Source organism: Mirounga leonina, unplaced genomic scaffold (assembly GCF_011800145.1).
Source record: "Mirounga leonina isolate KUSES-001 unplaced genomic scaffold, KU_Mleo_1.0 Mir_114, whole genome shotgun sequence".
In the NCBI taxonomy this organism is placed as follows: domain Eukaryota; kingdom Metazoa; phylum Chordata; class Mammalia; order Carnivora; family Phocidae; genus Mirounga; species Mirounga leonina.
This window is the reverse complement of record NW_023270265.1, coordinates 35,277,770-35,289,626: the sequence shown is the minus strand read 5'-3', so window position 1 is coordinate 35,289,626 and position 11,857 is coordinate 35,277,770. Positions and strand designations below refer to the sequence as shown.

General features: G+C 56.4%; 1 protein-coding gene across 1 annotated transcript; it reads right to left on the bottom strand.

The window, feature by feature from the left end:
- Nucleotides 1-3,724: 3,724 nt before the first annotated feature.
- On the bottom strand, nt 3,725-7,546 carry ADRA2A (adrenoceptor alpha 2A). Its single transcript, XM_035028964.1, has one exon. The coding sequence runs from the start codon at nt 6,539-6,541 to the stop codon at nt 5,144-5,146; it is 1,398 nt and encodes a 465-aa protein (XP_034884855.1). The 5' UTR covers nt 6,542-7,546; the 3' UTR covers nt 3,725-5,143.
- Nucleotides 7,547-11,857: the final 4,311 nt, after the last annotated feature.

Here is an 11,857-nt window from a genome sequence, read left to right as displayed (position 1 = left end):
GACCTTCGAACAACCATTTTCATAAGAAACAGAGGCTCAGAAAGGGCTTTGCCCAAGGTCACACAGCTAGTAAAAGGCAAAGGTGGGACTAGAACCCGGGCCTCCTAATGCCCAGGTCCACACCCCTTCCAACAGGCCCTGTTCCATTTTTTTATTTAACTCTAACCCCCAGGAGTTCTGGGAATCAAAGAGATCAATGTTATTTTCAAAACTAACCCTGGTGTTTGTGATTGTACTTGGTGACTTCACATGGCTTCCCTCCCAGGCACACCGTTTGCTGAGGAAGAAGCCCCTTCCTGCACCCCAGACTCCCAGGTCCACTGTGAGGGGTGGCAGGGCCCAGGGCAGAGGCCTGAGGGCCAGGCCTGATGTGCAGTCCTGCCTCCCGCAAGGGCAGGGGCCTGGATACCCGGATCCTGCTACTCTACTTGAGGTGGGGAGGTAGGCTTCCTGACGGGTAAACCCAAATAGGACAAGAGCTCACCGTGCCATCCCCAGGGATGGGGTTGGAGAAATGAGAGCTGAGGTCTGACCTAGGCCTGGGTGCACACGCCTTCCACAGGGCTCGGCTACTAGAACTAGAGCTCTCCTCCTGCCCCTCCTCCCTCAGCCAAGGTCCTGGCACCCTGCCTCCCACATCCTATCCCGAGCTCCCAGCCACAGTGACCTCTCCCTCGCTGCACACTCATGGCCCAGAAGGATGCCCAATGCCCTCAGCGGGCAGGCACCCCCACTACCCCCCGCCACACTGTCACTGGGGTACGGCTGCCTAAGGCTTTCCGCAGGCACACCCTGTCTCCCCACGAAGCCTTGAGGCTTCCAAAGCGCAGGGCAGGCCCTAACTTCAGCTCCCTCCCGCAGGGACAAGTGCTAGGCTCTGCAGGGCGCATGCACAGAAGGAGGAGAACCACCCTGCGGTGCTGGCGTGCTGCCCGACACGCAGCAGGCGCAGAGGTCCTGGGGTTAATCGGCCACTTCCTCATCCGACAGCAAAATAGAATTCGTGTTGGAGATCCGTCACAGGACAGAGAAGCCACGAGGAGGAGTCTTCTGGAGGGACTCTGGGATGCCACCCCATCCATCAGCCTGTGAGGGTCTCAGGTCCCAGAACAGCACAATGTGGGGTGCCGAAGATGTATGCGGGCATTTCTGGCTCTTGAACTCCGATTCGATTATAGACCGACAGAGAGGGAGAGCCCAAGCGCTTCCCATTCTCCCCTCCAGCCCTTTAGCACAGCAGAAACTGAATAGAGAGAACTGTGGGGAGAAGGCCGTGCCTGTGGCCAGGCTCAGACGGGGCACTACCCCTCCCCAGCTCAAGGTGCCTCCGCAGACTAAATCTGGCAAGACACACTTCAGACCCAAAAGCCAGGGGCTTTTGATACCTCAACCAAAGTTCCATAAAATAGAAGGTTCAGCTGCAAAGACAGATTCTCCTGGCCTACATCCTCAGGAGGAGATGTGGACAGGAAGCTGTGGGGTGAGACTCATCTCCTGGTCTTTAGGCTAACATCCCCTTGCCGGCCATTTCTCCTCCTCACGTTCCCCGCCCCTGCCCCGCAGACCTCTGCGGGCTCTTGCTTGAGCCCACAGCTATGAGCAAGCAGCGATGCCCCCTGTGAACTCAGAAACCCAGCCCCCAAGTCTGGGTTCCAGCCCTCGCCCCCCCCACCTTCCCCAGCCCCATCCATCTCTGAGGCTTTCTCTGCGGCTGGAATGGGGTGGGGGGCTACACCAGAGGCCCGCACCGTGTGGCACCATCGCTCAGTCTTCTCCCTTTCCCAAGGAGCAGGGCCCCTGGGGGCGAGGGCAAGGCAAACCCCTCCCCAGCAGACGGAGCAGAACAGAGAGTCAACAGCAACAGTGTTTATATCTGCTCCTTTGTCTGGGACACACAGCCCAGTGCCTGAGGGCTTGCCAGGGTGGCCTATTGTCTGGCACTGTTTGCCTTTGGGGCGAGAGGTGCCCTGGAGTGGGAAGAGAGAGGCCCGGTGGGGGTGGGAAGCAGGGCCCAGGACCACACCAGGCAACCAGCCTTGGTGCCAAAGGCCGTGGCTCATGAAGCCCCTGGGCAAGGAGCCAGGTGCCTCCCACTCTTCTGTCTGCAGGCTCAGATGACAGGACAGGGCAGGAACTTCCCACCTCTCACGAAGACCCCTCAGAACCATTGTCTTCCCTCACCCAGGCCCCTCAGGGCCCCCAGATTGCTTCTCAGGGCTCACTCCGCCACCCCTGCACAGCCACCCTCGCCCCCAACCCAAGGAAGTTAAGGAAGCCAAGAGACACTGCTAGTACTTGCCCAGAGGGGACAGAAACAGCTCGGGGAGAGCTGGGGACCTGCTTCTGGGGCGATGTCCAAAGTCGGTCCACACGTGTGTTAGAGACGGCTGGCCTTACGACTCCGTCTTCCCCAAATCACCGCCTGTCCTTCGAGTGCCCTCCAACCCAGCTCCTCCACAAGCGGCTCTTCCGTCAGGGCTACGTCTGATCACACGTAAGCACAGAACCACTCCACGTCCTGCCTTAGCTGCTCCTAAACTGAACGAGGCAGCCTGTCACCTGGAGCTGGGGGACCCTGCGCAAGTCACTTCCTCTTTGATGAAGAGGGCCTGGATTCCTGGATCTCTAAGAGCCCTTTCGGCTTCAAAGTCACAGAACCAGAACCCCAGGGCAAGGATCTGAAGCCCTCCTAGACAGCAGAGTGGAACCTGATCCTACAGGGATGCAACAGGAAGGAGCCTGCCTTCGGCCAGAGACGATTCAAGCCACCAACCACTATGCGGTTCTATGCAGGCGTCTCTACCACACTTTGTGCATAGACCACACTCTGAACTATATACCACACGCTGCATATTATCACACTGTAAGGTGTGATACACATTTTGAAGTATATTCCACACTTTGGGGTATACACACACTTCAGGGCATACAGACACTTTGCAGCATGTAACACTTTGTGTAGACCTACACACTTGGGCTATATCCCATACTTCGTGTATCTACCACACTCTGTGTAGAGACTTCCCTGCTGGGAGCATTCCCTAGTGTTAATGGGACTCTGGCAAGGCTCTGAGGTTCAGAGTGCAGACCCTGGAGCCAGATAAAGTTGGGTATGATGCATTTCCACCACTTGTTAACCTTGAACAAATCACTTGCCCTCTGAGACTCCGTTTCTTCACCTGTACAAAGGAGATAATAATAGTACCTACCTCATAGGGCCTGGGGGGAAGATTAAATGAAGCAGAGCCTATAATGGGCTCACCATAGCGACCGGCACACAAGAAACATCTGGTAAAGGGCACCTGGGTGGCTCAGTTAAGCTTCAGATTAACGTCCTCTGGAGTCATATCAGGGTCATGAGCTCCAACCGGAGTTGAGCCCCTCGTGGAGCCCCTCCTCTGCTTCCACTTGGAGCCCTGTGATGGGCTCAGCAAGGGCTCTGCTTCTGGCTGGGCTCGCTGGGAGTCTGCTGCTCTCCCTCTCCCTCTGCCCCCCCCCCCCCCGCCATTGCACGCATGCGCGCGCTCTCACGCCCTAAAACAAATCTTTAAAAAAAAGAAACACGTGGTAAATGGTAGCCTTGCCATTGCTCACACTTTCAAAGGTGAGTGTTTTATAATGTAATGTACTGTTTAATTTAAAATTTTTAATTGGAAAAAAAAATATATATATATATTCGGATGTTCCCGTAAAGCTTTGGAAACTCAGATAACAGACAGAACCATTTAATTCATATTTATTTCACATTTGATCTGTAAACTTTTTATTAAAAAAAAAAATCCACTGTCATTAGCAACGTGTGCTGCCATTAGTTTGTCTTTAGTGAAATAAGAGCGCAGGCCTTAAAGAGTCTCTGTCTAAAACGTGTAGAAACTCCGATGTAAACACGAGGTGTCCGCCCTCTTCCCTTGATTTTGGGAGTTCATCAATGACATGATCTCAACCAGAAAAGCAGGGGGGAAAGGACAATACTTTGATACCTAAGAGCTCCCGAGACAGGAACTGTACAGTTTGGCAGGCTCATTTGTCTTTTCGAACTGTTTACCTTGGGCAAATTGTATCAGGTTTGCTTCTTCCACATAATTTCCACTCCTCCATCTAAAAACAGCAGCTAAAAGATTTCTTGCAGTCAGCACTTTTGGAGAAGGAGGGGCAGGTGCACAAACATACAAGATAGAAACATACATATTCTTCAAGCAGTGGCCCTGGAGAGAGGGAAGGTGGGAGAGTGGGAGGGAGGGACCCAGGAAAGAGATACTTTTAAAGTGAGTTACTGGGGTGAAGGGTGCATCAGAGGATAATGGCTTTATACACAGGGCTGCTGCAAGGCAGAAAGGTTCATTTACTTCTGTCTTGGTCCCTCCTTGTAATATTTACATAGGAGAAGGCAATTATGCTGTTAGGCACAGGAAAAAAATGGACAGAAATCTTTTCCCCCTCAGGAAATCTCAAAGCAGGTCCAGGCCCCAGGGACAGTCACCAGTTGCTGGTGAAAAGGACACAGAAGGAGGTAATGACACCAGGAAAGGACTTACTTTGCAAAGGGGCCTGGCCTGAACCGAAGACAGTGTGTCTGCCTCAAAGGCATCTCCAACAGCATCAAAAGCCCAGACATCGGGGACCCTAGCGTGTACTATCAAAAATAGTGTATATTTACAGTGGGCGATGGGAGGATGGGCAGGGCTGCCCTGAGCATCTGTTTAAAAACAGAGTTAGGGGAAGGGGGAGAGCAATTAGCTGGGGCTGGGTAACCCCCATCCGTTAATCCTTTGTGAGCCGTACCCTCTGGGGTCCGTTCAGTGCTCGCTTGCTCTGATCTGCATTGACAGCTGGACTCAGGGGAGGTGAAAATACCTTTAGGAAGCAATACTCAGTAGGGGACTCCCAAGAACCCAGGAAGATCGCGCCAAGTCACAAGGGGCCCTAGCAACAACTGGGGGGCCCGCGGCCCTCCCAGCCAGTTCTTTTCCCTGGGGGGGGGGGGGAAGCAGAGGCCCACAGGAGGCCACAGGGCAAGGCCTGGCCAGGAAACACCGAGTAGGCAGCACCCGGGTTTCAGTGTGCTGGGACTGCAGAGACGAGCCCCTCGATCCCCGCCGACTGCAGTGGGCGCCAGTCTGTTCGCGGGTCGCGGACCGGGCGCTCACACGATCCGTTTCCTGTCCCCCCGGCAAAGGATCTTCTTGAAGGCCCGGCGGAAGTCGTGGTTGAAGATGGTGTAGATGACCGGGTTCAGCGAGCTGTTGCAGTAGCCGAACCAGAAGAAGAACTTGAAAAGCGTGCGCGGCACGGAGCAGCCCACGGCCGTGAGCGTGTAAGTGAAGAAGAAGGGGAACCAGCACACCACGAACACGCCGATGACCACGGCCAGCACGAACGTGAAGCGCTTCTCGCGGTTCTGCCGCCCGCGCCAGCGCGACGCCTTGGCGCCCCCGCCACGCTCCGCCCCGGGCCCCGCCGCCGGCGCCCCGGGCCCCGTGGCCCCCGGCCCGCGCCGCGGCAGGCTGTCCCCGGGCTTCACCTGGCTCGCCCGGGCCTTGCCCTTGGCCCGGGGGCCGCGCTCCGACCTGCGGGGCCCCGGGGGCCGCTCGGCGTGCTCGGACGACGAGCTCTCCTCCAGGTCCAGCGCGTCAGCGTCGCGCGGCCCGGCCGGCGCGGGCTCCCCGGGGGCACCGTTGAGCTGGGCGGGCAGCGGCTCGGGCTCGGCGCCCACCGGGCCCACGCCGCGCTCCGGGCCCAGGCCGTTGGGCCTGCGCTCTGCGCCCCCCGGCGGCGCGGCGGCGGCGTCCGGCCCCCGGCGGCTGGGCGGCACGCGGGTGCGGCGCTTGGCAATCTGGTAGATGCGCACGTAGACCAGGATCATGATGAGGCAGGGAGCGAAGAAGGAGCCGATGCACGACGAGATGACGTACCACTTCTGGTCGTTGATCTCGCAGCGCGGCTCGGCCGGCTGCGGGCCGCCGCTGCCGCCCTTCTTCTCGATGGAGATGAGCGGCGGGAAGGAGATGACGGCCGAGATGACCCACACGGTGACGATGATGGCCTTAATGCGGCGCGGCGTGCGCTTCAGGTTGTACTCGATGGCCTGCGTGATGGACCAGTAGCGATCCAGGCTGATGGCGCACAGGTGCACGATGGACGAGGTGCAGAAGAGCACGTCGAGCGCCAGGTAGATCTCACACCACGCCTTGCCGAAATACCAGTAGCCCATGACCTCGTTGGCCAGCGAGAAAGGGATGACGAGCGTGGCCACCAGGATGTCGGCCGAGGCCAGAGACACCAGGAAGAGGTTCTGGGGCGCCTTCAGCGCGCGGCTTGTGAACACCGCGATGATGACAAGCACGTTGCCGAACACCGTGAGAAGCATGAGCAGGCCCGCCAGGCACACCAGCGTCAGCGTCACCTGCAGGGAGTAAGGGGTGGCCCAGGCGCCGCCCCCTGGCGCCTCGGTCCCGTTCCAGCTCGCGTTGCCCGCGTCCGGCTGCAGGGAGCCCATGGGCGCGAAGCTGCCCTCGGCCAGCGGCTGCTCCTGGCGGAACATGAACGCGGGTGCCCGCTTGCCTGGCCTGCTGCCAGCTGCCTTCTGGCCCTGCGCCAGTGGGTCCTCCTCTTCCTCCCGCGCCCCGCTCGCCCTGCCGCGCCTCACATGGGGAGGGGGCCGCAGGGACGCCGGCCCGAGCTGCCGGGGGGTGGGGGCTGGGGGGCGCTAGCAGCCCATGGGCCCGGCTCCCGCGAACGGCGCCCGGCCTGCGCTTGTGGCCCTCGTGGTGGGCGCCTTCTCCTGCCCAGCTCAGCACAAGTTTTATTTCTAAGCGGCGGGAGAGAGTAGGTCGAGCCGATGGGGAAAGGGAGATTGATTCTTCAAGAAGGGAGAACAGAAATCATCGGTGGCCTGATCACTTGGAGGGATGACAGAAAATTTAAAATCTATCTCTATCTTGACTCTTGAGCCTGAGCGAAAGCGAGAGGTCTTACCGTGTGCGGGGCCCGCCCCCACCCCGGGAGGCAGCCGAAGGGCGCTGATGCGGGCCTGGGGTCCTAGGTCTGTCTTCTTACATCCCCGAAGCAGCGATTACCGACTCCCTCGCTTTCCCCCAGACGCGGCGGTGCCGGCCGGGCCCGGGCTGGGGCTGGGGTGCGGACTCTGCCGCCTCTCCCGAAGCGCCGCCGGACTTCCAAAGTTGCGTGCCCAGCTGGGGCTGGGGCTCAGCGCGCGGAGCTCGGGGGCGGCGGCGGCGGGGCGAGCCGTGTGCGGGCAGCATGAAGACGCCCCCGTCCTCAGGTGGGCCGGGGCAGGTGGGCGATCGGCCCTCCCGGAGCCGCGGCCGAGGCACAGGGTCTCCTGGGCGTTGGCCCGGCGAGCGGCGGGCGCTGAGTGCAGCCGGACGGGCCGGGGTCCGAGGGCAGCGTGAGTTGGGGCAGGAACGCAGGGCTAGGGGAAGAAGGTGCTGGGGGTGGCCGGGCGGCGGCGCGCCGGCTGCTGGGCGTCTGCAGCGAAGCCCGGGCCGCTGCTGCTCCGCGGCGCTCACCGTGGACTGGTTTTATAGCCCCAGGATCAAGCTGGCGTTGCCGAGCAGCCGGCGTCAGCCCCCACGTGGGAAACCGACCCTCCCCCGCCCCTTGCGCCTCCCCTCCGCGGGTCTAGCGCCCGCGCCCCGTGTGGGACCTTGGGGAGCGCTGGCCCCCTGGCCGGACGGGCTCTTTGGAGAGGCGGGTACCTGGAGCGAGGGGTTTAAAGAGCGTGCCCGGGGAGTGGGAGCGGCCCCTGCTGGGAATTGGCCGAGCAGCTCCGGGCCGGCCCAGCAGAAAGCAGCGGGCCCGGGGAGGGCCCCCATCGAGCTGGGTCCTGGGAGGGAAGAGAGTTGGGGACCCTGGCCCGAATCGGGAGCAGCATCCACCGGTACCAGTAGCATCCGAAGCAGCCTGGTCCTGGCGGCGAGGAGAGTGGGGTGCTGGTGAGAAGGAAGGCACGCGTTCGCCTCGAACCCCCCGGGGCGGAATTGGGAAGTACCCCCCGGGGAGCGGGACCCGCCCAAGGCCAGAGCTCCGCTCCGGGGAGAGGAGGCCACGTGTGGTCTGAACCACAGAGGAGTGTGCGGGACACGGGCGGCCGGGGTCCGGACCGCGCCCCCTTCCACGGCGGTGAGGAGGGGTCGCGGAGGCGGCGGCTACGCGCCACGACTGAGCGAGGGCGCACTGACACCTGCTGGCAGCTCGTCGTCACGGCGGCCACGCCGGGCGCTTGCTTCCGCCTCTGCAGTCCTTTGCCTACAGCGCCTTCTCCTATTTCAGGACAAGTTTGGGTCCGAGCTCAGGAAAGGAGAAGCCAGATTTTAAATTGCACTTTGTCACGTTGCAGAAATCTTCCTAAAGCATACACGTTGTGTGTCGGGAGTGGGAGTTCGCCTGAGAAAGTCACGTTGGGAAGGGCTCAGCCGGCCATCCGAGCCCGGGACTGGCATCTCATCCTGGCCAAGGCACGGCCCACCGTTCCCTCAGATCCCAGAGGCCTGGAGGCTCCCCTAATGATGGCCCAGTTCTAGCCCGCTATGAACCATTTTGTCTTTGTGGAGGCAGGAAAGCTGGACTCCAACCCCCCCCCCCCACCGCCCCCATTCCAGATGCATACACACCGTCTTTTTAGTTAAGGAGGGGGGTGCTGGTCAAAAGAGGAGAGAATCTTTTCCATGTTCTTTCTGACGGGAATAGCATGGAGCGAGGTGAATGGCTAGTTTTTCTGGGCATGCTGGTTGCCCTACAATAGATCTCGACAACTGCTAGAGTACCAGCTTGTATTATGCTATCTGCAGGTTTCAAATCGGCAGGCGGTTTAAGGGTAAGCCCAGGAGGATAGGATCTGTTAACAGGAGAGGTTAACAGAGAAATTAAAGAAAAGTCGCCTTATTGAAGGACCCGATAAAGCAGAATACCTTATGCAATCACCTAAGCTGGAAGTTCAAAATCCAGCAGATCACCTCTCTGCAAAGCAAGGTGCAGGCTCAGGTCTGGCTCCGGGATCGGGATGAATGCAGGGCGGTGAGCATCACATTCAGCCCCAGCTGATGTCTACAGCCAGTACCAGTGATACAGTCATTGAAGTAGCCTCTCTGGATGCACATAGGAGGACTGTATTCTTTCAAAGTACTTCACAGATCTCTCGTTTGACTTCAGTACTTTTCTCTCCCAAACTCTGATCCAGTCGGGTGACCTCTACCAGTCTTAATTCCGAGGAGCCAGAAAGCTCTTTTCTGGAGGATCTAAAGGAAGCTGAGAAGACAGAATTTGCTCCCTCTGTTGAGCTCATCACTTCCCATCTTCTGCTCAAATCTTGGCTCTGAGTCTCCTGGCAGGTGGCAGAAACATGGCACAGACTCGGTTGCCCAGGTGAATACACTTATTTTTGCACAGCAACCAGGAGCCCCTAACTTCAAGTATGAATGATGAGAGAGACAAATATCCAAGGTGGAGGCAGTCTGGGGCTCGAGGTGTTGTTCACAGAACTTAGGGAGGGAGTCCTAGATGGGCAGGGCTGCGCATCTCCCTATCCGCTGCGAACACGCAGCTGTTCTCCCAGTCTCATTTCAGAAGCAAGAAGGAAAGTGAAAACCCAGGCCGAAGCACTTTCCTTTCTTGGATCTCTGCTGCTAGCCTGTGTATGACACCTCTTGTCACATTTTCTGAACGCTTCCCAAACAGCCAGTCAGTTCCTTAATTCCTGGGTTCGGAGTCTCTTCTACTAAAATGAAAACAGGTCTTTCAAGGAACTAAGGTCTCTGAGACCAGCATACAACACTTAGGGGCTTTGGCGAAGTACCTCGTATGATCCTGTCCTGGGCTGTGTCCAGAGCCCTTCACCTGCAGAGTTCTTCCTCCTTCTTCTTGTACATGAGCCTTATCACCAGAGGCTCTGCCTCCTTAGTCTGACACAAAGGGTCAGTCTATCTGAGCTTACAAAGCTAAGTGGGCACCGTAATTTTTTGCTAGAAGATAGAGTGCTGCGCTAGCTGAATGAGTCAGCCTGAGCAGAGAGAAAGCCACCAAGACAGTACTTCTTAACCAGGCCTGTAAGGCAGCACTGCCCGGGAAGGTCAAAGACACTTACCAGGGCTCCACGGCACAATTATGATTCATCAGGTCTTGGGTGGGATGTAGCATGTGTATTTGAAAAGGTTATTTGGCAGGTGCTAACAAGCACACTCAAGACTCACTGCCCTAAGCAATACATCTCTGGGGCAGGAGTGAGGAGCAACTGTCTTGGTGGGGTCAGGGAGGGAGCAGCCAAACGCCCTGAGGATTTTCAGCAAGCCAACCTGAGCTACGAGAATGTGCTCCAGATTGAGGATCACTGCCCTGGTGGGCCAAAGGGACAGCCAAGGTGGGTATCACAATCCTCAGGGATCTGAAGTAGAACAGGTGAGAGCCACTGCAATATGGAGGTTGACTTTCGTGGCTTGAGGAGTCACCTCTGGGCATACAAGTGGGGATCCATCATTATTGCTACTATTAATAAAAATAAATACTGTTTATTAGCACTAACCCCATACCAGGCACAATGCTGAGCAGTTTATGTACTATATACATTTTATATAATTCCCCAGAACAACCCTATAGTGTAGATATGACTTGCCTTTACAGCTGGGGAAAACAAGGCACAGAGAGAGAGGCTAAGTAGGGTATTCAGCTAACAAGTAGCAGGGCCACATCTGGACCCGAGGTTTCCTGATTTTAAGCCCATTGAGCTTTCTAACTGCCTTTCTGTGGATGTCTGTCCTCTACCACACTGACAAAAGGAAACCTGCAAGAGATTCATCAGAAATGAGAGTGTTGACGAGCTGTCAGATCCTCCCTATATCCTTTTCCTCCCAATCCATTGTGTGGCTGCCAGAGTGGGACATATAGGGCCAGACGTGTTCCTTCATTCCACATCTGATGCTACCGCATGGGAGGAAGCATCAAGTATACTCTATACAAGACTGAGCATTTTCCCATGGCCAGCCTGACGGAGAGCCAACACCACAGTATTGATTATGTCCTCGCCTTGATGGAAGTCACAGCTCCCTCTCATGGGCGCCCCTACATATTTCTTTCATGGCTCAGGTGGACTTCCATTGCACTAGCTCCCCTGTTCACTTATAGATAGTATAGTAAGGGGAAAGGACTGTTCTGTTCATCTTTGTACTTCTAGAACATACCTAAAACAGGCTTTCTAGAAATCAAATTTCTGGAACCTACCCCTTGGAGATTCAACAGGACTATGGTAGGACTTGTATTTTTAACAAACACCTGAGTAATACAATAAATACCAAAATGTAAGACACACTGGCATAGATATTTGATAAATATGTGTGTGATGAATGCATGAAAGAATTAGTGAATGAATGGATACTACTTTCGATTAAGGTATCCAAGAAGGAAGAGGCCCAGAAGAAGGTGCCTAAAATGGCTAGCACTTCATTCCCAAATCAGGAATTAGTTGAGGTATCTTAACTAGTTCAGAGATATAAGATTCTCTCATATTCTATTTATCTATCTATCCATCTATCTCTGTCTCTCTTATTATCTCTAAAAAAAATGTAAGTAATGAGAGATGTTCTATTTAAAACTATCAGCTAGGCAATTTACCAATAAATGAAAGTAGCTTAAGCTAAATAATCTGTTTGTCCTGTAATTACATCTGTAATTAAAGGGTCAGGCAACACCAAAATGTACCTTGACTTCATCTAAAGGGAGTGAGGGAACTGGGCAGGAGGTGTTATTAATAGTTTACTTTTTCTTTTCCTCCCTCCCTCCCTTCCTCCTCCCTTCCTCCCTTCCTTTCCCTTCCTTCCTTCCTTCCTTCCTTCCTTCCTTCCTTCCT